This window comes from Cryptotermes secundus, unplaced genomic scaffold, assembly GCF_002891405.2.
Source record: "Cryptotermes secundus unplaced genomic scaffold, Csec_1.0 scaffold33, whole genome shotgun sequence".
In the NCBI taxonomy this organism is placed as follows: domain Eukaryota; kingdom Metazoa; phylum Arthropoda; class Insecta; order Blattodea; family Kalotermitidae; genus Cryptotermes; species Cryptotermes secundus.
Window position 1 is genome coordinate 930,338 of NW_019727088.1, and position 25,250 is coordinate 955,587.

Consider the following 25,250-nt stretch of genomic DNA (forward strand, 5'->3'; position numbering starts at 1 on the left):
AAACATGTTATATGGTAGGATCAACGCTACTTGGGCGAAGGGTCGAAGGGTGTTTTAAGATTATAATGGTAGTCAGGTTGCGTTATGTTTGTATATTTCCACCTTTGTTGAACTGTAAATAGATCTTCTGTTGCTGCTCATTTCTTCAATTTGTGGGTTCAGAAAAGGCCGATTCATATTGCACGCGCCAGATATTCATCACTGGATGCGTGCTGCCTGAAGAATCAACTCATTTCACGCCCGATTCTCCTTTAATAAGACTGACATGCTGTAAATCCGGTTGCCATAACAGCAAGTGAAGTGACAAATGACAGAGTGACGGAGTAACGATGTCCCTAGCTGTTGACGTACTCCAGCTACAGGTTGCTCCACAAGTCTATAATATAACATTTATAAGGCACAATGAAAATGAAATGAGGAGGGAAGTAAATAAATTAAAACAGGACCGCGGAAGGAAAAAAACAAATATGGTAGGATATAAAGATGGAAGGATGGAAAATACGAAAAGAAAGAAGACACGCTGGACGGTCAAGTATTTGAGAGTCGATTCCCGCAGGGGTAAGAAACTATCACCCCTCCTCGCCGTCCAGACCGAATCTGGAGTCCCCTCAGCCTCCTATCCAATGGGTACCGAGGGCTTCTTCACCCAGGGTCAAAAGGCCGCAGCTTGAAGGTGACCACAAACAACATAGACGTAACAGATTCTCAAGTCAATTCGTCTTGATGCTTAATTAACAGTGCAGAGGAACAGACAGGTGCACCCTGCCTTACCATTCGACACTATATAGTCTTGTGTACGAACAGCACCCTCAATAAACCGTAAATAAATAGAAAATAAGTGTAATTATAATCGGTGTCACGTTACTTCATTGGTTCTGTGATGGAAATTGTAATGCATGCATTCTGAACTATCCTACTTAAGCCAGAGACTTGTATATCTGGAGTTAGGAGAACAATGACCACGATTTTAAATCGGATTTCCTAACTGCGCAAGCTCCCACAGACTGACATGAAACACGTTCCATATGCTCTTGTTGCACTATATGCATGTCGGCATTTTGTAGTTAAGTCGTATAAAGTCGAATATCCATGGTTGGCGGTAAATTTACTACGAACGAGCTGCTTTTTGTAACAGTCAAATTGTGGGTTGCGAATGGACAAGTTTGTAACAATGTGTTACTATGGGTAATTCATGCATAGGTTTAGTATGAATACATGATACAGGTGTTAAAATGACGTTAAAAGTCGCCACTTTAGTGCAACAGATCATGACAAACTCATTGAACCTGTGCCAGAAAAAAATACAAAATAATGATCACTACAAAAATGCCACTTGATGAACCAAAATGGCTGCTAGAGTTCACAGGCCACTCAAAGTGATAGCATTTAATGAAAATTGCATTTTGAGGCAGCGCTGTGAGCCCAGTAAACAGCTGCAAGACTTACATACAGATGTGGCTTTGCTCTCAGAGAGACATATCAAACCGCATGAGAGGTTCTTCATTTCAAATTATAACTTCCAACGTACTCAACGCTTCTCGGGAAGAAAAGGCACTCCCCATAACCTTCTAGATCTGTGCTTTAGGCGCGATACGTACACTCGACAAGGGCGAAGAGAAGATATTACGTAAGGGCTATGACCGCATAGGTTCAGTAGCAAACCTGGTCGTGAGTCTCAAGGGGCTTGGCGCCAAGACGAACTGAGTGGCTGTAAACCGCCAGTCGTAAAGCAATTCTGACTCCGATTCTGACTCTATCTTTCGTCGCTATTAAGGTTGGATACGCGGGACAGCAATTACCTACGAAAAACCTGTACGTCAGACCTGCGATCAGTCAAACAAGTAGGCCTTTTTAAAAAAGATCGCTCAGAAAAGTAGAAACATAAACCTAAAATTGTACTTTAGGGCTATTTCCGTCTCGGCGCACACCGGATAACTGAAGTCCATCTCGATTAAAATTCTATATAAAAAGTCAACAAATGAGTCGGATTTTGCCTTTCCTTGTTGTCTATAGAGCTCCTTCGGCCGTCTGAACTCTGGGAAGATGAATTTGAATCCCAATGACGCAAACCTAAAAGCATGTTTTTCTGTGATTTTTGTTGTTCTGTATAGGCAGACCCTGAGATGTTTCAATCTCCGAGGTGTCCTACAAACTGCTTCAGAAAGTTAATTCCCAGCTGGATGAAACCAGACCAGCTAATGTGTAAAAGCAGGAGGAAAATAAGCAATAAACACCCAATTTGATACCATATATTTATTTCATGAACCATGTCTTGGAAGTCAACCGACGTTGCCACACGCCTTCAAGCTGGTTCCCTGTTCGGTTAATTCTTCGACTCTGAAGATGCATGTGACATGTTCCTCCGAAACGTCAGTTCATTTCCAGTGGACTACATGGCGTTATATCCCAGCAGATAAATCACTTCATGTTTTTGGAAATGTGATAAACCTTCATATTATCTGTGACGTACACAAGCAGATGAAGTTAAGGGCCAATGATCTGAGAAACGCTTGCTATCATTCGGTTCAAAATCGCTACTCCTCCTACCTAGTATTTTAAACCCCAACAACTGAAACAAGTACCATAATTTTTCTTGGAATTTGTGTGTGCATATGAAACTTGGTCTCTCGCGTTCAGAGGTGATGAAACGTTGAAGGTGTTTAAGAACAAGGTGCTGAGGAGAACATTCAGACCTAACCGGGATGACAGCCGATCACAGTTGTCTCGCGGTCTAATGCATGATTTGTGTTTACTCGCTCGAACGCTGGGATCGTGGGTTCGAAACCAACTCAAGGCATGGATGTCTGTGTGCGTTTATTCTGTTTGTGTTGTTTCGTGTGTAGGAAGCGGCAGGACCGCCTCCGTGGCCTAGTGGTCAGAATTCCTGGCTACAGATCCAGAGATCCCGGGTTCGATTCCCGGCGCTACCAGATTTCCTGAGAAGTAGTGGGTCTGGAACATTGTCCACTCAGTCTCGTGAGGATAACTGAGGAGTTCCTCCAATGGAAAGGTAGCGGCTCCGGTCTATAAAACCGAAATTAACGGCCGTAGGAGTCCGTTGCGCTGCCCACGCGACACCCTCTATCCACTAAAGTTGGCACTAACTTCACCGACATGCGTCGGTCGTTTGCTCGGTATATTTCGCTTGCGGACTAAGACCACGAAGTAGGTAGCGACCTTGTTACTGACTGATCTCCCGTCCAAGGAGTCCTACCGACTGTGTATAGGATCAAGAAACTGGAAAGCGGCCAAGTCCCAACAAATGGCTGTAGAGCCACAATAACAAGAGGAGGAATGGAAAGTTGCATAATGAGGAGTTTAAGACAGTTCACCATACATAAGTAGGGTGATAAAATCAGGTAGGATGAAATTGGCAGGATATGTAGCACGCATTGGAACGAGAAATGCATGAAAATTCCTTGGCGAAAAATTTGATGTCAGGATAATATTAAAATGAACGCCTGAGGAAATAAACTATGAAGATAAGTACTGGAATAATCCGACTCAGGTCTTGTGGCTGGCTCCTGTGAATAGTATACTGAAATTTCGGATCTCATAAAAGACGAACAATTCCTTGTATACCTAAGCAGTTATCAGTTTGTCTGTGGGGACATCGTCCCACCGAGTGTATTCAATTTTGGGATATGAGAAGGCTTTCCTTGTGCTTCATTAAGCTAGATACAGTTTCTGAATTACGAACAAAAAATTTATTATTCATTTGACGATGCTTTTTCAATTACACTGAATGGGTAACATTACTGGCAGAGGACAGGAAATTAAACCTACTTTATATTGTTCCTGATTATGAACTCGGTTAAAATGTTTGGTTAACTTCTTGTCCTACTGTCTGTCTGTCTGTCTGTCTGTATACAGCTCTTATGGACCCTGGCCGCTTTTTCAATTTCTTAACCAGGAAGAAGACGTAAGAAGATGCTGGATGACCTTGGGGACAGAAGAGGATACTGTCATTTGAAGGAGAAAGCTCTAGATCGCATTAAGTGGAGGAATTGTTTTGAAAGAGACTGTGGACCTGTCGTATTGACAGATTACTGATGATGATGATGATGATGATGATGAACCAGTAAATAATCGGTAGGACTACTTAGACAACCAGTACATAGTCGGTAGGACTACTTAGACGGGGGATCACCCCGACGCTAGGCCACTACCTACACACAGAATAAATGCACACAGATATCAATGCCTTGAGTGAGATTCGAACACATGATCCCAGTGTTTGAGGTGACGAAGACAGTGGCGTGGCCACTGTGATCGGCACTTCTTACGGCTATGTAGGTTTAACTCAAAAGTACACTGCAAACTGCGCGTGAACTTTCCCGATATCCAGACCCTGTGCCGACTAGCTAGTTGCTGTAGCATTAGCGATGTACGGATCGTGGAAACAAACACATGTCGAATGTTTCGGGTGGCGCTACGTAAACACTGGTAAGCCAGTGGTAAAATAAACAGTTAAGGGCGACCATCCGCAGTTTGAAGGCACAAACAAACTTAACACTGAGTAACACCTCATTTAACAGGGCATGTGGTTTCCGAGATGTGCTCATTTTCCCCGGATTTGTGGACATTTGTGCTCATATCCGTTTGCTGCTTGGTGCAGAACTACCGCTGGCTTCCGTTTCTGTCTAGTTTATAATAACATGCAGTTTTGTGCCTTCAGATTTGAAGGTTTTGTTCATATTTTCTACGAGGCTGTCGATTAGTCGATCAGTATCGATGGCTGCAGGCTCGATCCTTTAAATATTTGTGGGTACTAGAACTTCATATTTTATTCCGGTCAGAGTAGCATAAAGCGGTAGTCATAACCTTCGAGAACCGTGTAAAGGGGAGAATGTGTGACCGCACTCCCTACTGTTAATTAGTTCCCTACAGTTTATCTTTGGCGTATATCTCTTTGCTTTCCATACTACAAATATGCTCGAAATGTACGTGTACCTAATTACTGATGCATGTGATGTAGTTGTGACTCGGAATTGACTTCAGGCATTATCCTGCTTGAAATCTCGGAATGTTCCCAATATACTGATGACTCTACTGCTCTTTGGACCTTGGTCGCTTTCACAGTTTTGTAATCCTATACACAGTCGGTAGGACTCCTTGGATGGGGAATCAGCCCGTTGTAGGGCCGCTACCTACACACACAACAACATAAACACAGAATAAACTCACACAGATATCCATGCCCTGAATTGAATTCGAACTCACGATCCCACTGGTCGAATGGAAGAAGATATTTCATGCCTTAGACCATGCAGCCACTGTGATCGGCTGGCTTATACCAGCACGCACACATAATTACTATATTAATCCCACGAACTTAGTAAATTCTGAGTTGCTTATCACTGCTACACTAAACATAATGTTCAGGATACTTATCGTCCACTTACAAAGCATTTTCTCTGTATTCTTGTTTATCCGTTGCAATGACAAGATTCAGCCTTAGAATATCCAATATTAAACAGAAGTACTCAGTATTTACAGTGTAACACACCTCAACACAAGGAATACAATTAAATTATCAAGCACCAATACAGTTAAATTCGCAGAAAATTCAGCATAATAAGTAGTGGACCTACTCTACTTGAGATACTGGTTTATGTCATAATGTAGACGTGTTGGTGGATACCAGCGATGTTAAGAACATACTGTCTCTATTCTGAGAGGGGAAGCGATACAGAAGCAGTAGCTCCTCTCAACCATATAACACACCAGACAACAACGCGTCAGAACCCAGAAAACCACGATATGAACAGAGTTGTCCATCTCTCACTCATCTATTTGTAAGGCCCGACTGATTTTCATGCAAAAATGCGTATGTAGATGGATTAATGTTCATTTGGAAGTTATTTCTGAACTCAGAACAAAGGTAAAATTAAAGTTAACCCCGTAACAGGCCTTGGAGGCCCATCGGGTTGTCACACGTCGAGATTCCCATATTTTCTAGACAACCGGCTCACAGATGGCGGTGAGGTTGTCAGCCTTACGCCTCGGCGACCCTTTACCCCCTAGGAATATTCCTGGTACTCATTTCTGTTAGACACTGAGTCGACCCCAGAATTACAGTGCGGCTGGAAGGGTTGGGTAAATTGAAAAATTCAGTAACCTCATCGGGAATCGAACCCGCGACCTTCGGGCTTGTAACATAAGAGCCTCAACCACCTACACTACAGCGTGATCCCCAGAACAAGGGTACCAGGGCACACAATAATTGAAAATTTTCCAAAATGTATTTATTTGGCTTTAAACCATGGATATGCCACTTGTGATGTCTGAGAGATGGATACATGTTGAATGTGATATGGGCGCCATAGGGAAGATGTATGCTGGTTCTGCTGTGGGAGAGAGATACAGTTTTGCGAGGTTACGATGCTGGAGGCAGATGTAATGGGGGACGTTCGGATGAGATGTGGGAGTAAGATGAATAGCGATCTTGCTGTGCGTTGGTCTGGACATGCTTTAAAGGAATCCGTTTCCCGCCGCTAACCACCGTTGCCATGCTGCGGTCGAAAAGCACGTCAGCTAAGACCAAAAATGGTGTGCCGGTGTACGACCACCCCAGTCTCTGCCCTTGCAGTGCAGCGTTTCATTCTCCCGCCCGATAGCTTTACCCCAGTGTTCCGCTGTTCAGGGTTTCAGTATGCACACGTTGGGGGGGGCAGTTCTCCGGAACCCTGTCACCCTCCCCCTATGCAGCTCCGTCCTGTCGATTATGCTGCCACACAAAAACATATAACTTATCAGAAAGTGAAAGAAACGTCGAAATTTGTGATTTTTCCACCCACTGCTCTCCCATGTACACGCTCTGTTTCAAGGGAATTCGAGTTTCCCAAAATTATGCATCTTTGGCGCGAATGTAGGGGCTCCTAAGCCGCCCGGGAAAAAAATAAGTAGGGAAGAACTAAAAGTGTTCGAGATGGGTTTACTATGTAGCATGATTGTGGAAACCAAAATACTATTCAACATTATTTGTAGCATACTCAGCGAAAGCAACCAGTTCCTTACCAAGAGGCAGATCAAAGAAACGGTATTATAACGGGCGTTAGTCACTATATTGGGCCCAGGATAGGATTCTGTGAGGGACTTTCGTGATGACAGTGCTGAAACGTCAGGCTCCGTAAAACGTGGGCGTTGATTGGTTGTAATGATGCTCGTGTTTATTGTTTTTGTTGCTACTTTACTTCCACAAGTCACTGTGACTTGCTTGGTCGTCAGCTGCGTCATGGATGGACAGTTTTTTATATTTGGTTATTTCGGGCCAGATGGGGCCATTTCGAAATTACAGCGCCGATCTGAGAGCATTACGAGAGAACTTCTGAAGTTAATTTTTTTAATAATGCCAATAATTCGCACTGAATGAATATTCGGTATCGACAGGAACACAGCTACACTATTTATAACTGATTCCGATAAAATCCTAAATTTGTATGGCATTCCGAAAACTGAATCTGGACTTGACTTTCTCTCACTTCCAGTTGTACGTACAGTAAATGAGAGTAGATAAAATTTCTGCCTACTTAGGACCCATAATTTTGAATTCGTATGAAAGTCTAGATATTTGTTTTCCTATTCATTGCGATAACCATTCTTCCCTGCAGTGTGCGCGAAATTAAATGTCAGTAAACAGTCGTAACGAATACACACATTGGCCGGACTGACGTTTCATTTTGCGTATATTGTTCAGCGCTGTGCTGGATTCGTGTTCTGCCACTTTCAGATTCCAAGTTACTTGGTTTAATCAAAAGACAAGTGTGATGGCTTTCGATTTGTCAAATACTTCAGTGTGTGAACAATAGAGGAGGCTTAAATGACAGGCACACGAAAGAGCTCTTATCAGTCTTAAACATTACAGGCCTAGTCTGTCTCACTTTCTGATTGTACTCAAAAGTCTGAAGACTTGTAGCTTACAAGAGAAAAATGCCTTGCCCTCCTCTAACAAGTGTGAGACGTAAACCGTACAAACGTCTTCGGGTAGGCATTGTGGTTGGTGTAGCATTCTTCCGCACTAGATACCGTCAGGTCCCCTCAGGGAATCTACGAAGGTGAAGCTATCCCTAACAGGCCGTGAAGGCTCATAGGGTTGTGAGACGTCGAGGCTTCAACATTTTCTTTAGACAATCGGCTCACAGATGGCGGTAAGTTTGTCAGCCTAACGAGCCGGCCGCCCTTTACCTCGACCAAGATTCCTGCTATTTATTTCTGTTCGAGGCTGAGTCGGCCCCAGGGTCATAGTGCGGCTGGGAGGATTAAGTAAATTGAAAAATCAAATGAACTCAACGAGACTCGAACCCGCGACTTTCCGTCTTGTAGTAGTATATTGCCTGAACCAACTAGGCTACGGCGTGTCCCCAGAGAATCTACGAAACTGTTAATATTTCACTTGACTCTCAGACCTTCACCGAAAAGACGAAATTGTTTCCGTACGCAATTAATGAAAGTCGTCTCTTGAGATCGGGAAGTACAAACACGCCTCTCACACTTTGGTGGCCATGATAATGCCATGGAGATGACGGCTTGCAATTTATTCTGGGTTAGTTGAGGCTGGTGAACTTTGCATAACGAGGTGCTTGAGAGTGTGTACTCTTCGTCAAATATTATTCGGGAGCTCAGAATTACTGCGTCTTTGGACTCTGTCCATCGTCCGGTATTCTAGAAATAGAAAACACAGCTTTTCAGAAACTGGATCTGTTACCATCCTCAGGTGAGGGTAAGGGAGACACCTACTCTGTTGGGTTCCTCAGAAGGAGCCAACCTCAATCACTGGACCAGGGCCTCATGTGAGGGTAAGGGAGACACCTACTCTGTTGGGTTCCTTAAAAGGAGCTAAACTCAATCACTGGAGGTTAGTTCTTTCAAGAAAGAAGATTATGTGTCATCCCCCCACCTGAGGACGGAAACTGATTCAGTTTCCGAAAAGCTGTGTTTTCTAGTTTCTAGAATACCGGATTATGGACAGAGTCCAAAAATTCAGTAATTCTGAGTGTTACACACCATCGTCAGAACCCTTTGGAATCTCATTATTCGGGTTATCAGATGGGAGACTTATTCTGTATCTCAGAGAAATGAGTTGCGAAGTTGTTTGCTCTCTCAGGATGGGGTCCTGAGTTTCGCTGACCCGACGGTAATCCCTTGAAATCAGTAACAGCAAGGCATATCCTCACCAGCTGAGAATTGGTTTTCGTAAGGATGGACACCTTTCCTTTCGCTATTACGTTCAGACCGGCTCCGGGGGCTCATCGTGTTCTTGAAGCCAATACGTGCAAGGAGAAGAAGGTACGTTACTCGAGGGTCTGGTGGCAGGAGCGTGAAGCTCTGCTTCATCTGTACCATTACGAAAAGGCCTAGGGTACAATGTTCCAGACTTTTGCTAACCGGTCACATCAGCAGCTCAGGAAAGCTTTACCCATTACTTTACTGGAACAGAGCTGAAAAGGCTCAGTTCATGTGTCATTTTTTTTTGTAATAGCTCTTCCAGCCCATTCAGGGCCCAGGCCTCTTATTCAGTTCCGTAATCATTTTTCACAGACGGTAGGACTCGTTGGACAAGTGATCAACCTGTTGCAAGGCCGCTACCTAAACACAGGGCAACACAAACACATAATAAACACATGCATACCAAACATCCATACCTTAAGTGGGATTCGAACCCACGATCCCAGCGTCCGAGAGAGCGAAGACAGTGCGTCATGTCTTTATACAGGAGAAATACATGTTAGTATGTCCATACGTTACGTTTCGAATCCAACAAGACAAAATAGTATTTTTTTTTCATGAACAGTATTTTAACCTTACAACTAATTAAATTATTGTCACATGTATTAGTGACTAATAGACGGACTTTGGATCGGTAAGTCGATTTATTGCATATTCACTAATCGTAACTACATTTAATTGCAACACACTCAAGACTGCTGTAATTATAGCACACAAAATTAAATCTTCTATCTGCCTGCACAAGTCGTTGCTTGGTAACAGATCTCAACAATGACTAATCCTCTGAAAAGTTTCCTCTATCCGTTTCCCGACAATGGATTTTAAGACAGAAACTATAACTGTTACACTCCAGGTATCACTGCACTACAGCCCACAGAAAGTCTTCAGATCACACATCAAGTCATCTTCACAGGCTGACTTCTAATTCTTCACTTCGAACTTCCCGTGGCTATGTCCTACCTGCAACTGACTCGCAACTGCCCTGAACTAACCTGTTTACTTGTTCCTGAATTCACTTCTGTGATAAGCACTATGCACAGACCCCACGGAAAACACCGCCTCTACTGCTGATGACGTCACCGCATTGCATAACACGGCCCGATACGTGTTCACCGAGCCGTTATCTAGAAACGGATTTTCAAAGTCAAATTCACATTGCGACTGTCTGTCAGTCAGTCAGTCAGTCAGTCAGCCAGCCAGCCAGCCAGCCAGTCAGTCAGTCAATCTTGGTGTCGAGCCTAATCTGGGGCTCATGACCAGATATTTATTACTGTTTGACAGTTTAGGTCTTGCTATTGTGGGGCGCCCTCTCTGACGAGAGGACGGGTAGAAACGGATTGCATAACCCCGTTGTTCTATTATTGCTTGGGGCAGACCACATAGAAAACAGTTTACTCTATATTATTGTATGTTGAGAAGTGTTTACTAAGCCGTTGCCTGGCAATATTTTGATTGAATCTGTTACAAAATGTTTAAAACGCAAATGTACTGGGGAACCACAAGAGGTAAATTATGTTTTGACGCTGTGAGCCTGTATGAATGTTGCTGGGAAGGCCTTTTGCCATCCCAGCTTGAGACCTGTAAGGACTCTTTCTCTTCTAGTCTCGTCCGGCTTGCTGTTTACTGTGCTCATTTCTTTCTGTGGTCTCCCCACTCTTTCTACTGACCAGAATCTGGATGATTGCTGGAATAGTACCTTGGAATAGGGTGCAACCAAGTAATTTCAAATCGTCCCGTCACAGTGGACGCAATAGTATCTCCGAAGCAAAGCTATGTTTTTAAAGTAATTTACCAGCACTGAATAAGAGATGATATATACTTTCTTATGTTTTCCCCCATATGTCATATGTTGACAGACTAGGTAATATGTATTTTGAAGTTATTTCAGTTTATATTTTGAAGTTATCTGACATCATTTCAATGGATTTAGCCAACATATTTATAAATTTGTTTTGAAATGAAGTTGTTTGGTTGCTTCCTGTTTGCTTGCGTAATGCACAACAATTTCTAATGGTGTTAAATGGTTAAGTTTATTCTTGATTTGACTTCGCTCTATGGACACAGACTAAACATGCACACGAGAAGCTCAAACAGCATTTCTGCTGGTGCCGATGCTTCTATGCATTACATGAGCGAGTGACAGTACCGTGATGTCCACGTTCGTTGTGCGTCAGCATATATCAGATTCACTGAGGTATATATTAAGGCAAACCCCCAACACATACATTGAGAACGCCGAATGGAGGATTACATTTTGAATGAACAAGATTTCAAATGGTCATTCATCGAAATGTTGGACTCCAATAAGAAATGGGTTTGCCACCTTAACAGAATACAGATGGACAATCTCCCCAAATTAATTACGTTACAATGGCCGCTTTTTCCATGGCACGGCTCATTTTCAGGTTGCGGGTGCAGGGCACGAATTCAAGTAAGTAAGTAAAGTAAAGGTATCCCTGTAACAGGCCTTGGAGGCCCATAGGGTTGTGACATGTTGACGTTCCCACATTTTCTAGACAATCGGTTCACAGATGGCGGTAAGGTTGGCACGAACTCCATTACGAAAAAATCAAGAACTCCATTACGAAAAAATCACGAAATCCAGTACGAAAAATAATTGTGAATGTACACAAATAAGTAAGCAATTATAGACAACATACATGGGTGGTCTCATATCTTGGGGGTTGTGGATAAGATTCAGAATCCTTCACCGTAAAATGTCCTCTGCTAAGAGAAGCCGCTCGATTGGGAAATATGTAGGGGGGTTGTAGTAATATGGGTCTTAGGGAAATAGATTGCGAGAATGGGATATGGGTTTACATGACTCAGGGTCGTGTCCAATGGCTGGTTTCGGAACTAGCGGTGCTGAACTATAGAGTTCCTCGCTAGTGCACACACATTGGAATAAGGAACCAATGACGAATTCTGAAGAGACTATTAGGGCGATGGCACACCAAGGAAACTATTAACTGCAACGCAACCGCAGTTTCCGAAAATTGTTATCAGCCTAGAGCAGCGCAAATTGAGGAAACGGCAACGCAGTTTCCTCAATTTGGGCTTTTCCATTCTGTAACATGTGTTCAACTTAGGCTGATAACAATTCTCGGAAATTGCGGTTGCGTTGCCGTTGAAAATTTCCTTGATTGTACCCTCGCCCTTAGACGGCAAGACTGAAAGGGTCAACTCATTGTTCACCTCCTTAATTTACTGCTGATAATGGTAACAGCTTAAGGCATTTGGAAGCATCAGCACTCTAAATTTCACAAGACTATGCAAGCTCATGCTTTTTTGTTGTAAGACCTATATATATATCTTGGAGTTACCGGTCAACTGAAAACCCTTCGTGCTCACTGACAGGAAGTTAGGCTTATTTTAGTTGAGAAACGCATACTGTCATTAGAATAATATCGAAGTCCGTATTTCTTACTAATCCGAAAAACAGACCTACATAAAGTAATGGAGTGTGCAATATCGCATTATTTCTGTTGGTTAAAATTCATGTACAAGTTAAATTGCGAGTATTGCGTCATACCGAGTTTCATTTTTGTCGTTTATCTCTATGAAAGCAATTAAAATGAGTGTAGGAACAATAAGAAGCATACAGGCCGCGCCATAGCTCAAGCGGTTAGTCGCTGGCTTCCTACCGCGGCGGCCCGGGTTAGATCCCGGGTCTGGTCAAGTGGGATTTGTGGTGGACAAAATGGCGCTGGGGCGGGTTTTCTCCGCGTACTTCAGTTTCTCCTGCCAATCTTCATTCCACCAAATTCTCCATCATCATAATCACCCAAGGCAGGCTACAATTGGCCAATCAGTGGCCGCCGTGCCGAGTGGACCCAGTTGGACTCCACCCGCCACTAAGCGATTTTTTTTAAACTTCACTTACAATCGGAAGTATAAAGCTAAGAGTTGGTGCTTTGTAAGAGGTTCCGACGCTTTTGTAAAAGAATGCTTATCTCTTGTTTATCTTCATGCTTCGTATGGGCTGAAACTTTGTCTTTCACGTTAAGGAAGTGGTTTCCAAAGTGTGTGATTTTGTTGCGCGTGTTATTGTGATGTAACTGATTTTTTAACTTGCTCTTTTTAAACTGGCGAAAGTCGCTTTAGACGCGTCTATAATCCAACACACACACACACACGACATGCAAACTCGTCAAAGAGAGGGGCGCGACTAATAGGTTGGGGGAGGTTATTCAGGGTAAGCTACAATAAAACTAAATTGATTATAACTCTAAATACGTCAGATAGCTATTATTTAATTTCGTGTATTTATAAATTGTTGTAAAAATATTAACTGATAAAACCTAGAATGTGATTTGAAAAAACAGGAACTAAAGAGAATGCCTTTTATACACGTATAAATACGAAGAAAGTAGATTGAAGACGCTGGAGTGTATAGTGACGCGGAGAGAACTGCTACTTGTGGCAGTCTAACAAGAATCTAGGGAAAATTATGTAACAAGAAATTTCGTAATTTGCGTACTTTGCTATATATATATAAAACAAACTCTGTGGCTTTAGTCCGCAAGCGAAGTATACCGACCGAACGACCGCCGTTTGTCGGCGAAGTTAGTGCCAACTTTAGCGGATAGATGGTGTCGCGTGGTCAGAGCAACGGATTCCGACGGTCATTAATCTCGGTATTCTAGACCGTGTATATATATATATAAAAGCAGCAAAATGGCAAAAAAAAAAAAAAAACATGAGGGAAGAAGGGACGGAGACCGCCTTCTAAAACTGGCATTCCATTACCGACCTTGGGGACAAGAATTAGTAAGCTCAAAGAGACGAAGATGAGACTGACTTGAGATAATCTTGAGATTCCCAAGAACATGCTCCAAAAACCTGACACAACAAAGTTTAGCATGGTGCCAGATATTATTAGGATGATGAGCTCAAACAAAAAGAGATAAAACATGTAGCGCCCATGAAGGCAGTGAGAAATTAGTGCTCACAAAATTTGTTGGGAAGCCTGAAAGGTGCAGGGCAAGCTCGAGGAACTAGGAATACATGAAAGGATATTATTAAAACGTAAGTTACAGAAATTCACTACTGGGGTGTGAACTTCAGGCAGATGACTCTGGATGACCAGTGGCCAGTTGTGAACACGGTGGAGAACCTTCGGGATATATGCGTGGTAGAAAATTTAGTAACGTTGGTCTGTGGGCATGAAGAAAACTGACTCTTCACAAGCAATTACACTAAGCGTGTTTGGTACATCACGTTCAGTCGTTAATACTGTTCTCTCCGGGTTTCGGGAACGATTGACGTTCTGTTCCTCTTCAGCTCACAAACCTTTTGTTTGTTTGTTTGTTTGTTTGTTTGGGTTGGAATAGTATTCTAAATGCCAGCGCAGACGCTGGCACTCAGCAGTTTGAGGTCGTTTACACAGGCTAATGGAGATGGTCGTCTTATCTGCTGAGCGACCACTCCTGGGGGTCAGGTTACCAAGGCATTCATTTCCATTGCGGCCACCTGGTTATGATATTCTCCGCAGCTGAGCCTCTGCTTGCCGCTGTAATTCCATCAGGTTCACAGACTTACATGCCACAGCACGTCACGAAAATGAATTTCTGATTGCGCGTTTATGAGATTGTATATATGTGCTTATATGTAAACAACTCCACAGATAAGTGTCCTTGAACCGAGGACGTTAGTTCCGTTTTTATTTGGACAGAATATTCCGTGGATGATTTGAGGTTCTTATGGCAATGACTTTGAAAATGCCGTCTTCTGGGATTGAACATTGAGACACCATGTATCTCAAAACATCGTAAACATCTGCCAGATCGCATGGCGTCACGTACAGGAAGGCGGTATTCTTGAAAATAATTCTGCTGCTTCATCGCCGTGCCCTGTCATATGTAGAAACGTCAGTTTCGGCGATGCTACACGCCGACGAGGTAACAAACAGTCATGTTATACCAATAATGAGCCCACATTCTGCATCTCGCGCAGTGAATTTATAAAGGAAGACTGCCTTGCTTACTCGTACATGCTTACAAAATATCACTGAGCTTGCGGTATTATTTTTGATTACGATGGCTTACCCAAATCGTAGATTCGATTTGGACACACGTGCTTAACTTAAATGGCGCCACTCGTACTATCGTAATTTTTCGTCTGTTTTCCTTCGCCGGAATATGTTGGGACTTAATGCAGTTTCTCCTATGAAACAGTAGTGGAAGGGAGTAAAACAGTTTAGTCTGGTCATTCAATAAGTAGTTTTAATTTCATTTAACGTCGAACTTCTTTCTTCGAGTGCCACTGCCCTGCTTGCTAATCACTGCCTAAACAGCGTCGCTTGGTACTACCAGTTTCTCAGTCAGTCAGTCAGTCAGTCAGTCTAGATGCTAGCAGGGTTCATTTTTACAGTTGGTTTCTACAGCGTGTCTTCGAAGATGAGATCGATCCACAACTGACATTCTTTTCTGATGAAGCGTGGCGTCACTTGCAGGGATACATAAACACGCAAAATAATCGCTCCTAGAGTTTCCGCAACCCATATCGAACCCACGAAGTCACGCTCCTTCTTCTGGTGTCTGCCGGTTTTGCATGCGCCGTAAGTACGGTTACTGCGTTTCGGTAATGGCACTAGTGTCGCTGTCATGTCACAGTTCTTGCTCCTGTCATAAATTTTGTTATCGTTTGTTGAGCATTATAAAAAAGTATGGGATTGGGGGGCCGGTCAGGGTAGCCGAGCGGTCTAAGGCATGTACTGTCTTCGCTCGCTTGAAAACCGGGATCGTGGGTTCGAATACCACTCAGGGCGTGGTTGTTTAGTTTGTGTGTTTATGTACAGGTAGAGGCCTTGCGACGAGCTGATCACCCGCCCAAGGAGTCCTACCGAATGTGTAAGATCGAGAAAAACCGAAGTGAAAGGAGAAATTGATGGAGGTAGGGCTAGGCCCACTGGGGCTGTAGTGCCAAGGAAAAAATAAATTGGGATTGGGGGGGGGGGTCATATCAAATTACAACAAACACAGGTCAGACGGTTCTCAAACATGCAAACATATATGATATCCCCCCCATAAGTGTTTTCCTTGTGTACACTGTTGAAAGCATGAATAAGAGGAATCATAATTTCTGAACCTTCTTATGTACTTAAGAAAGAGTCCTCTCGTACAAAATAATGAAGTGCTTTTATGAAAATTTTGGGTGCGATCATATACAGCGTACCCAATACTGGAGCAGCAATGGTTGCTCTGTAGTAAATAGAGCATATTTGTTAAAGTGTGAGTACTTAAATATCAAAATATAAATCTCACTGAAATGTGTAGTACATACCTTATGTACAGTTCTGCTCGCATATGTCATGGAGCCTGAAATACCCCAGATCTTCCGTTCATCTTCCAGTTAAGTCACAGCAATAACATTGCTTAACATGTATCCAGACTTAGACAGTGCCCTCTTTAAACGCTGAGACACGCACTTCAGGAATTCAATTGACAACTATCCCGGCAGCTTAAAAGAAATATATCATCTGTCTGAGACCTCCGCGCATGTGTGGACTATCTTGAGGGCCACTTTGCCTGTACGTCTAGAACTGTCGGACCACACTTAAAGCATCGTTCCATAAATTCTGGTACGGAAACACACAAATCGCGTATTTCTTTTTCACTTCTACGACACGGACGTTATTTAATTTCTAAACAGGTAGTTGGTTGAGGCACTATGCTACAAGCCGGAAGGTCGCGGGTTCAAGTCCCGATAAGGTCGTTGGATTTTTTTTTTCAATTGACCTAATCTTTCCACCCGCACTATGGCCCTGGGGTCGACTCAGCCTCTAACAGAAATGTGTACGAGGAATTAATTAAATAATTTTCCTTGGGAGTAAAGCGCGGTCGGCGCGTAAGGCTGACAACCTTACCGCCATATTTGAGCCGACTGTCTAGATAATGTGGGACCCTCAACATCTCATAATCCTATGGGCCTTCACGGCCTGTTACAGGGAAAACTTTACCTTTTAGTTAGAAATTTAAAATTTCGTGAGAAAATACAAGAGTCGAGAGTGGTTTAATGACCTAATGAGCACTTATCAAGGAAGTTCTATCAATTTCGCCCGAAAGATAAGCACAGAGTGTTCAATATACGATAACCGTTAACTAACCAACAAACAGTAACTTGTTCGTAACGTCGCCTGTGTGTGCTGTGCACCGATCGTTTCTACATAAAATACCACAACTGCGCGTATATAATTGTGTACGTCTGTCCATAATGCACATGCCCGTGAAGATAAGGCTCGTGAACAAACCTAACAAGCAAATACATCTTATGACCCGTCTCACAGATAAGTGAGCATGTTCAAACACAATACTCAGTCTCCATTTGTAGCAAGGGGGAGGCGTGGAAATTCTTGGTCACCCCAATTAAAACAAAGTCCTATCTATTTCTGAGGTTTTGTAAGTTATTGTAAAAGCAGTAGAACGAAGATAATATTAAAACGGACCTTAAAGATATGGGGCTCGAATGTAGACTGGATTCATCTGGCTCAGGATAGGGTTCAGTGGGGGGGGGATCTTGTGAACACGTCAGTATACTTTCAAGTTCCATTAAAGGCTGGGAATGGGTACAGCTTCCCAAGCAGGACTCTGCCCTATAATTTAAGTAGGCATGGCACCTCGTCTTGCGGAAACTACGTAACCGACAGGGTTTCCCAGAAGATTTTCAAGCAACTTAATATCCTATACTAATTATCAGATTTCTGTGAATCAGAAAATTAGTTGTTTCATACGAATATATATTTTTAGGGGCAATGCTTGTTACCATTCAGCGCAGAAGCTTCTGTCTGAGAATATAAAAATTGGAATATACAAAACAATAATTTTGCTTGTGGTTCTGTATGGGTATGAAACTTTGTCTCTGACATAGACTGAGTGTGTTTCAGAAATGGGTGCCGAGGAGAATATTTGGACCAAAGAGAGATGAAGTGACGGGAGGTTCTAGAAAACTGCTTAATGAGCAGCTTCATAACGTGTACTCTTCACCAAGTATAGTTAGAATGGTTAGGAGGATGAGTTGGGCAGGACATGTTACACGAATGGGGGACAAGCCGAATACATATACGATATTGGTGGGAAAGCCAGAAGGAAAGAGATCACTAGGAAGACCAAGACGTAGGTGGACGGACAATATTAAAATGGATCTTAGGAGATAGGATGAGGTGGTAGAGACTGAATCGATTTGGCTCAGGATAGGGACCAGTGGAGGGCTCTTGTGAACACGGTACTGAACATTCGGTTCTATAAAATATTGGGAAGTTCTTGAGTAGCTGCACAACTGACGGCTTCTCGAGAAGGGATCCTCTCCATGAAATTAGTTACTTAGTATAAATATATTTTGTCACCAAAAGTAATCACTAATATATAAATGAATTAGTTACAAACAAGTAACTTAAAGTCTGAACCTACGAACTGTTTGTTCAGTGCGAAGGCGTAGTTGCCAAATCTTGTGGTTAAACATCCAGGAACGTGTGAATTATGACTGCAAATACGCATATTACAAACATCTAACTCATTCGAGAATGTTCTTTTTATCTTACTTTTAATATTCAGTGTCAAAGTCTGTGGGCCTGATTGATTGATTGACAAAAATAGTCGATAAAATAATGATTGATACAATCAGTCTCGTCTGTCGGTTAATAACAAGAGTCCTATTAAAAGGTAAATAAATAGCAAGGGAATGGCGCTCCCACTTTGCACGTACTCGGCGGGTGTAACGAGAAATGAGCGTTCAAATTGACACGCGAGAGAATAAATAACAAGTGGTCAGTGCGGAATCATTGAACCTTACGGCTTGTCACTGCACGAGAAACTGGACTACCATGAACCATTTGAATGAGACCTCTGTCCTCTGTCTCTTGCATACCGAACGTTATTACACTTAAAGCTGTTGAGTTAAACAGTAATTGCATTAAGAAATTTAACTGGGTAATACAGAGGTCCCAGAACGAAGAAAATTACACAAGTAACTCCATAATTTATGCTCCCATTCTGTTTGAAACTAGCAAAGTCACACAACTTTGATGGGGAAACTCCTTTTCTTTTTTTTTCCTTGAAAAAGAAAATGGAAATAGTCTGACCTGTGTCATGAGGCGATCAGCGCCGGTTCCTTCCTCGTCCCTGAAGATAATGTCCGTGTTGTAATTAGGTACAAGGTCCCTGAAGCGTGGGTCCTCGCGGGTTATGCGCCCCTCGGTCAGACCGCTGGCGGGCAGTGTATTCTCCGATAAGTTGGGTACGTGTTGCTTGAATACGAGCGGGGTGAGTTTGCGGGGCCCGCGTCGCCGGCCCGCCCCCCGACCCGGCCCGCACCCCGACGCTATGCGAATCGTCGCCAACAACACGACCGCGCCCCACACTAGCACCCCCGTCCTCATCGCCACATAGATGGTTCCTTCCTTTACATTGCCACTTCGTCACTCCTTTGTTCTTATGATATCGTCTTCTGGATACAGCACTCTGAAAATTCTGTTCGTTTCATGACGCTGCACATCTCACACTTGCATAACTCCCAGTCTCTTTCTGTGTGACACGGTGATTAAGGAAGAAGGTTTAGTAGCGGTCAGTGTTATCACTGTTGGAAACGATCACCATCCGCTGTTCTTTTTCCTGCTTCCCTCTTCCATGGCCTATTCACGTTCAAGGACGCCTCACAACAATGTAAATACGTGACAATTGCTACTCGGAACCTGAGCTGTGTGATGGAAGGTCCGTCCGTGACTGAGATAGGGCCAAAGATCCAGCAGGCCAGCCGGGCTGAGATAACGGCGCTGTGCAAGCAGTTCTGTGCCTCAGACAGGTTTTCCTTTCCTCACAAGAGCCATATCTTCAAAAAATATAACGAGTCGTCTTGTAGATGTGTCAACACCTTACTTCTGATCTCCACACTAAACATTTCGTAGAATAACAGAACAGTACCGTGTGTTGCGTCAAGTATCTTTCTAACTGAAAGTAGTTCACAATTTTCTATCGGAGCCACATGTTAACCTCTTCGTACGGACAACTGAAAGTGATAAGCAATTACGTTCGTCAAATATCAGTGATCACACTGATGACGGCAGGTATATAGCTTGTCACTGCAACAATCAGACTACACTGCGAGACGCTTGCCAGTTTCAGGGGTACCAAAGAACTACAAACTGTTTTACCGGTACTGGGACTTCTTTAAGGGAGGGGGCTAGTTCCCCCAAGAAGAAGTACCTCTCCCCACCCCGGACACAGGTAACCACCTCCACCGTTGTCCTGCCGTCGTGACGTCACTGGTTCTCTCACCTGTGATTGGCGGAGGCGGGGCTCCCCTGGATGCTGCATCTTGCAGGTAGAGAAAGAATTTCCGACATCTTCAGGAAGTGCAGTAGAGTAGCCACTATTTTGTTGAAGCACTTACGCATGGGACTGTTAGTATCCAGGAAGGAAGCCGAAAAGGAACACCTATAAATCAGCGGTTCGAACCCCAACAAGTCTACTTTATGTAAATACCTTAGGATTTTAATATTTGAAGTAAGACGTTTATAATGCCTGCTATTTTTTCATCAGTGCAGTTTAACGACATTATATCAGTTACAGGGACTATTTGGCTGTGAATGAAACATGTTAGGCTATTTGTGATATGTTAGGAAGAGGAAGCGGCCGTGACCTATTTGAAAGGTCAGTCTCAATATTAATGTGAGTTTAATTTAGTTAGTTCCTCGTGTGGATTCGAACACGAAGTAGCAGATCGACCTGTCAGAGACAACACTGTATCAACTGCAAGCGTTGTGAGATGCCTGGCTGTAGGTACAGAAGACCTGCAGAGTTATACAAAAATATACGGATGCTTATCAAGGGGGGATTCATGTTATACTGATAAGCGATTTGTAATTGTTGCCAATATATCCTGAGCCAGTTCAGTCCAAATCATAAATCGCTTGACAGCCTTCTACATCGCCGCCTCCCAGGGAATTCCTTCCAGCAAAACAATGTACGTCTCAGTTCTCCAATCCACGTTACAATACGTGCCAAGCCCATCGCCAAAACATTCACTGAGGGGCTTAGTTCTTGGTGTGCTTCAGTATGAAACTGTCCTACTCTCCAGACTCACTGAGGCACTCATGTTGAAAGGGATGTCAATATGTCTTCTTTCTTCAGAGCGTCGGTCCAAGTTTATAGCAATGCAAAACAACGGGCGAAGTTGTATTTTACATTATTTTGTTTTATTACTTTTAGAAAAAATATGTCAAAGCTTTTCAGTTCTCACTATATTTAAGTCCTTACGTTAGAGGCCAGGCTAATTATAAGGTGGCCAAAAGTAAAAGCAAAACAAAACAAACATATAAACTGAAACGCCGAGAAAAAGTGTGATTTAGATAACAGAATAACAGGATAGGCGTGAAAGTGCTTTAAATACACCCGAAACCGAAATGGTAACTAAGGATTAACAAAGAGTTCTAGGAAGAATTAATCGCCTACTTTCCTTTGGTACGACGCGGATCGGATAGAAAACGTCTCCAACAATTTCTCATAACCGTGGGGAAGCCGTTACCTAGTTGTTACCTAGCAACGATAGGGAGAACACAGACAGACCCACAAAAGCACTTGTCCAACAATTCTAGTGTTGCGATTATTCATTGCCACGGGAACGTGTTCATTAGGCCTTTTCCTAACGACAGGAGGCATACATACATATACAGACACACAGTCTGATGGAAGGGATTTATGAAGTACGCCGTTAAGATGGGCTCATCTGCCGTGATATATATATATACAAAGTTTCGTAAAGAGTGGTTTGAAAATTCTGAAGTTGATGGGGGGGGGGTGATTCACAGACACGCAGGTAGAATGGAGATCCCACAAGCCTACTTTAGGAAAGTAGGATAAAAATGAAATCGTATAAAAGGAAGTGGAAGATCCCTGGTCGAGAATTATTTTATGCTGACTGAAATTGTCTGGCGAATGTATTAGTAATTTCGAATATGTACCATCAACCCCAAGATGAAAAGCTGAATTTCTTTCCCTTGTTCTGAGCGCCCCTACCATCATACTTCACAATTATTCTTGATGTACATTCATCTATGAAATGATTAATTACTAATTAATTATTTATGTTTTTCACACGCAAGTTACAGCGTTTTACATGAAGTTTAAAACTCACGTAGTCATGAGGGAAACCACACAGTAAACCTTTAAGAACTGCTGCTCTGAAACTTGTAACAGGATATAGCCAAATCAGCAGACTACGTGACTTTTCAGCATAAGTAGGACAAGCAAAATTGGGGAAGGGTATGTAACAAGCGCGCAACGAGCCAATCGGAGGCCATCTAGTGGAGACGCCAAGCTGAATATAGGGCGTGATTAACCAATAACAGATTTATAACGATACGTGGGATAACACCCGCAAGAAGTGATGATGGAATTCTTGATGGAATTAAGATATTCTCCAGAACTCCTCTTGCAGTCACGGAAGTAACAGTGTAGTTCGAGGTACTGCCCATGGGCCGCAGCCCGGATAAGAAAATGGAACTGAGAGCCCCTTAGGGGGAGGTGAGCCACCACCTAACAGACATCATGACGACCACACGATCACCTGCTGTAAGTACAGGGTTGTTCGCTCCTCGAGCAGCCAGCCGGACGCCCTCGGGCAGGCTAAATTATTCACCGAGCGACAAGGATATTCTCATTCTGTATTTTATACTAATATTTAACCGATGTAGAAAACTGTCCTTCTTTTGTTCAGTCGTTGAACATACATTTCATTGCAGAATTTGTCGAATGACAAAGAGGTAAAATAACTTGACAGAACAGAGACATTTACTCGGTCGAAGAGCTTCTCATTAATTTATTAATATCCACATCAGTTCTCCCTGTAATTCGTTTTAGTTAAATGAAAGATAACTTGTTTACCGATGGTAAGAAACCTCTCTCTTTGGGGGGGGGGACTTTGACATTTCATAGGGGATGTTGCCACAGCCTGGACACTCCTGTCCTACCCCTGTCCAGGGCTATAACGCCCTATAAACTGTGACTTCATTTGCCATCAGTAAACTTCAACTAACTAGGTCTGCCGGAAGTAACAATTGCATAAACTAGCTTACAATAAAAGGAATTTTACTGTCAGACATTCAGATTTAACCTTCTAAACGCCTCTCAACGTAATTTAATCATATTTTTTTATGGATTAACTGCCAATAGTCGTACGATTTTGTTGGACTATGAAAAAGAAATCCCAACATGCGTTCACATGCTGTATACTTTAAATTTAACTTCAATTAAGTGTTTTCTTTGGATTTTGAAAGAATTTTCCTGTTTTTCTATAAGGTGACTTCGTTTCTCTTTACCCAGCAAATTAACACCATCAGAAGACTGGAGTCGCTGATGTCTACATTCCTTTCAGTTTCAGTCTTTCCTGCTTCCCAAGGACTTCGCACTCAGAGGTTCCTAACGCTCAATGTAAGAGAACTTCGGTCTTACAAAAATAATGTATATGGCATATCGAAAGTACATTCACAAGGAATTTAAAAAGTGATTACATTTAGAAATGCATTTCAGTTAAGAATCCCGCCTGCTGTAAAAAATTTTAAATGGTAAAATATATACAATGCATTCAACAAACGAGGAAATTTCGCAACACCGTTGGGCAGGAACAACGTTCCTCATAGATCGCTGCTGTAACTGCCAATAGTAGAACGAGCTATTAGCGCTGATAAAGGCGCATCTTCAAGTGGCCTGATTTTGTCATTCCAGTCATTTTTTTAATGCTAGTGGGGTGAGACTAAGTCCCTTGTACTGCGGCCACTTCTGACCTATTGTACCAGCCCCAGATGATAGGTGAGGTTGATTGTGGGGAAATTGGTGGAATGAAGATTAGAAAGGGAAACCGAAGTACTCGGAGAAAACCTGCCCCAGCGCCACTTTGTCCACCACAAATCCCACTTGACCAGACTCGGGATCGAAACCGGGCCGCCGGGGTGGGAAGCAATCGACTAACCGTTTGAGCCGCGGCCCTTGTCACTGCAGTAAGTCGCGTTAATAGTCAGTCTTTGTTAAAGGCGTTGATAGGCGGTCGACGTTTATACCGAAATGAAGTTCACTATTGAACAGCGTGTGTTTTTGTCGAAACTTTTGCAAGGAAAAAGTTAGAAGGAAGAAGTTTCGTCGTAAATATCCTGACTCGCCAGTTCCCACAAAGTCGTGTGTATCCAAGCTTGTGAAAAAGTGCGGGCCACAGGTTCAGTGTGTGAAATAAAGAAGCAATCGAAGAGGATAGTGCTGACTGAAGAAATTGTTCGGGATACTGAGACACTACTACAGATCAGTCCACAAAAATCGTTAAGATGCTTAGCACAGGAAACCAGTGTTCCACTAGGATCTGCTTTCACAGCCACAAAATGAATCAAATTTCGCCCGTATAAAATAGCAGTTGTGTATGAGCTGAAACAACCAGATTATGCAGCAAGAATTCGTTTCTGTAACAGGCTGCTGCAAAATGTGCACGATGGAGTCATGGATCCACAGCTTCTGTTCATGACTGATGAAGCGTGGTTTCACGTTTGTGGCCATGTCAATGCACAAAACGTAAGAATACGGAGCGATGAAGAAAATCCTCACGCTATACAGCAAGTGCGATTACATAGTGAAAAGGTGGGAGGCGGTGTGCTGTAAGTCCGCGCCTAAGCACTGGCCCTTTAGTTTTCCCACGAAACCGCGAACTCTGACCGCTACGTTAATGATGTACTGAATCCCTTCTTCAATCTGCTGACTGCTGGAGAGAGACAATATGGGTATTTTCAGCAAGACAACGCTACAAAACATACGGCTAATGCATCCATGGTCGCAATACGGGAAGTGTTTGATGAGAGAATAATCAGCAGAGGACTGTGACCTCCCAGATCTCAGTTTTTACAATTTTCATCTTTGGGGAAACCTGAAGAGAAAAGTCTACAAGAACAATCCTCGCGGCACTGAAGTTCTGCAGAATGAATAACATTCCACTTTTTCACAAGCTTGGATACACATGACTTTGTGGGAACTGGCGAGTATGGATATTCA

At 42.9% G+C, this 25,250-nt stretch overlaps 1 protein-coding gene across 1 annotated transcript in view; it reads right to left on the minus strand.

Annotated features, from left to right (window-relative positions):
* Nucleotides 1–20,340, minus strand: part of LOC111864283 (sonic hedgehog protein A) — a 168,669-nt gene extending 148,329 nt beyond the window's left edge. The window contains exon 1 of the mRNA XM_023851417.2: nucleotides 19,307–20,340. Coding sequence (XP_023707185.1) covers nucleotides 19,307–19,603 — 297 coding nt within the window. The 5' untranslated portion in view covers nucleotides 19,604–20,340. The remainder of the gene's footprint in view (nucleotides 1–19,306) is intronic.
* Nucleotides 20,341–25,250: the final 4,910 nt, after the last annotated feature.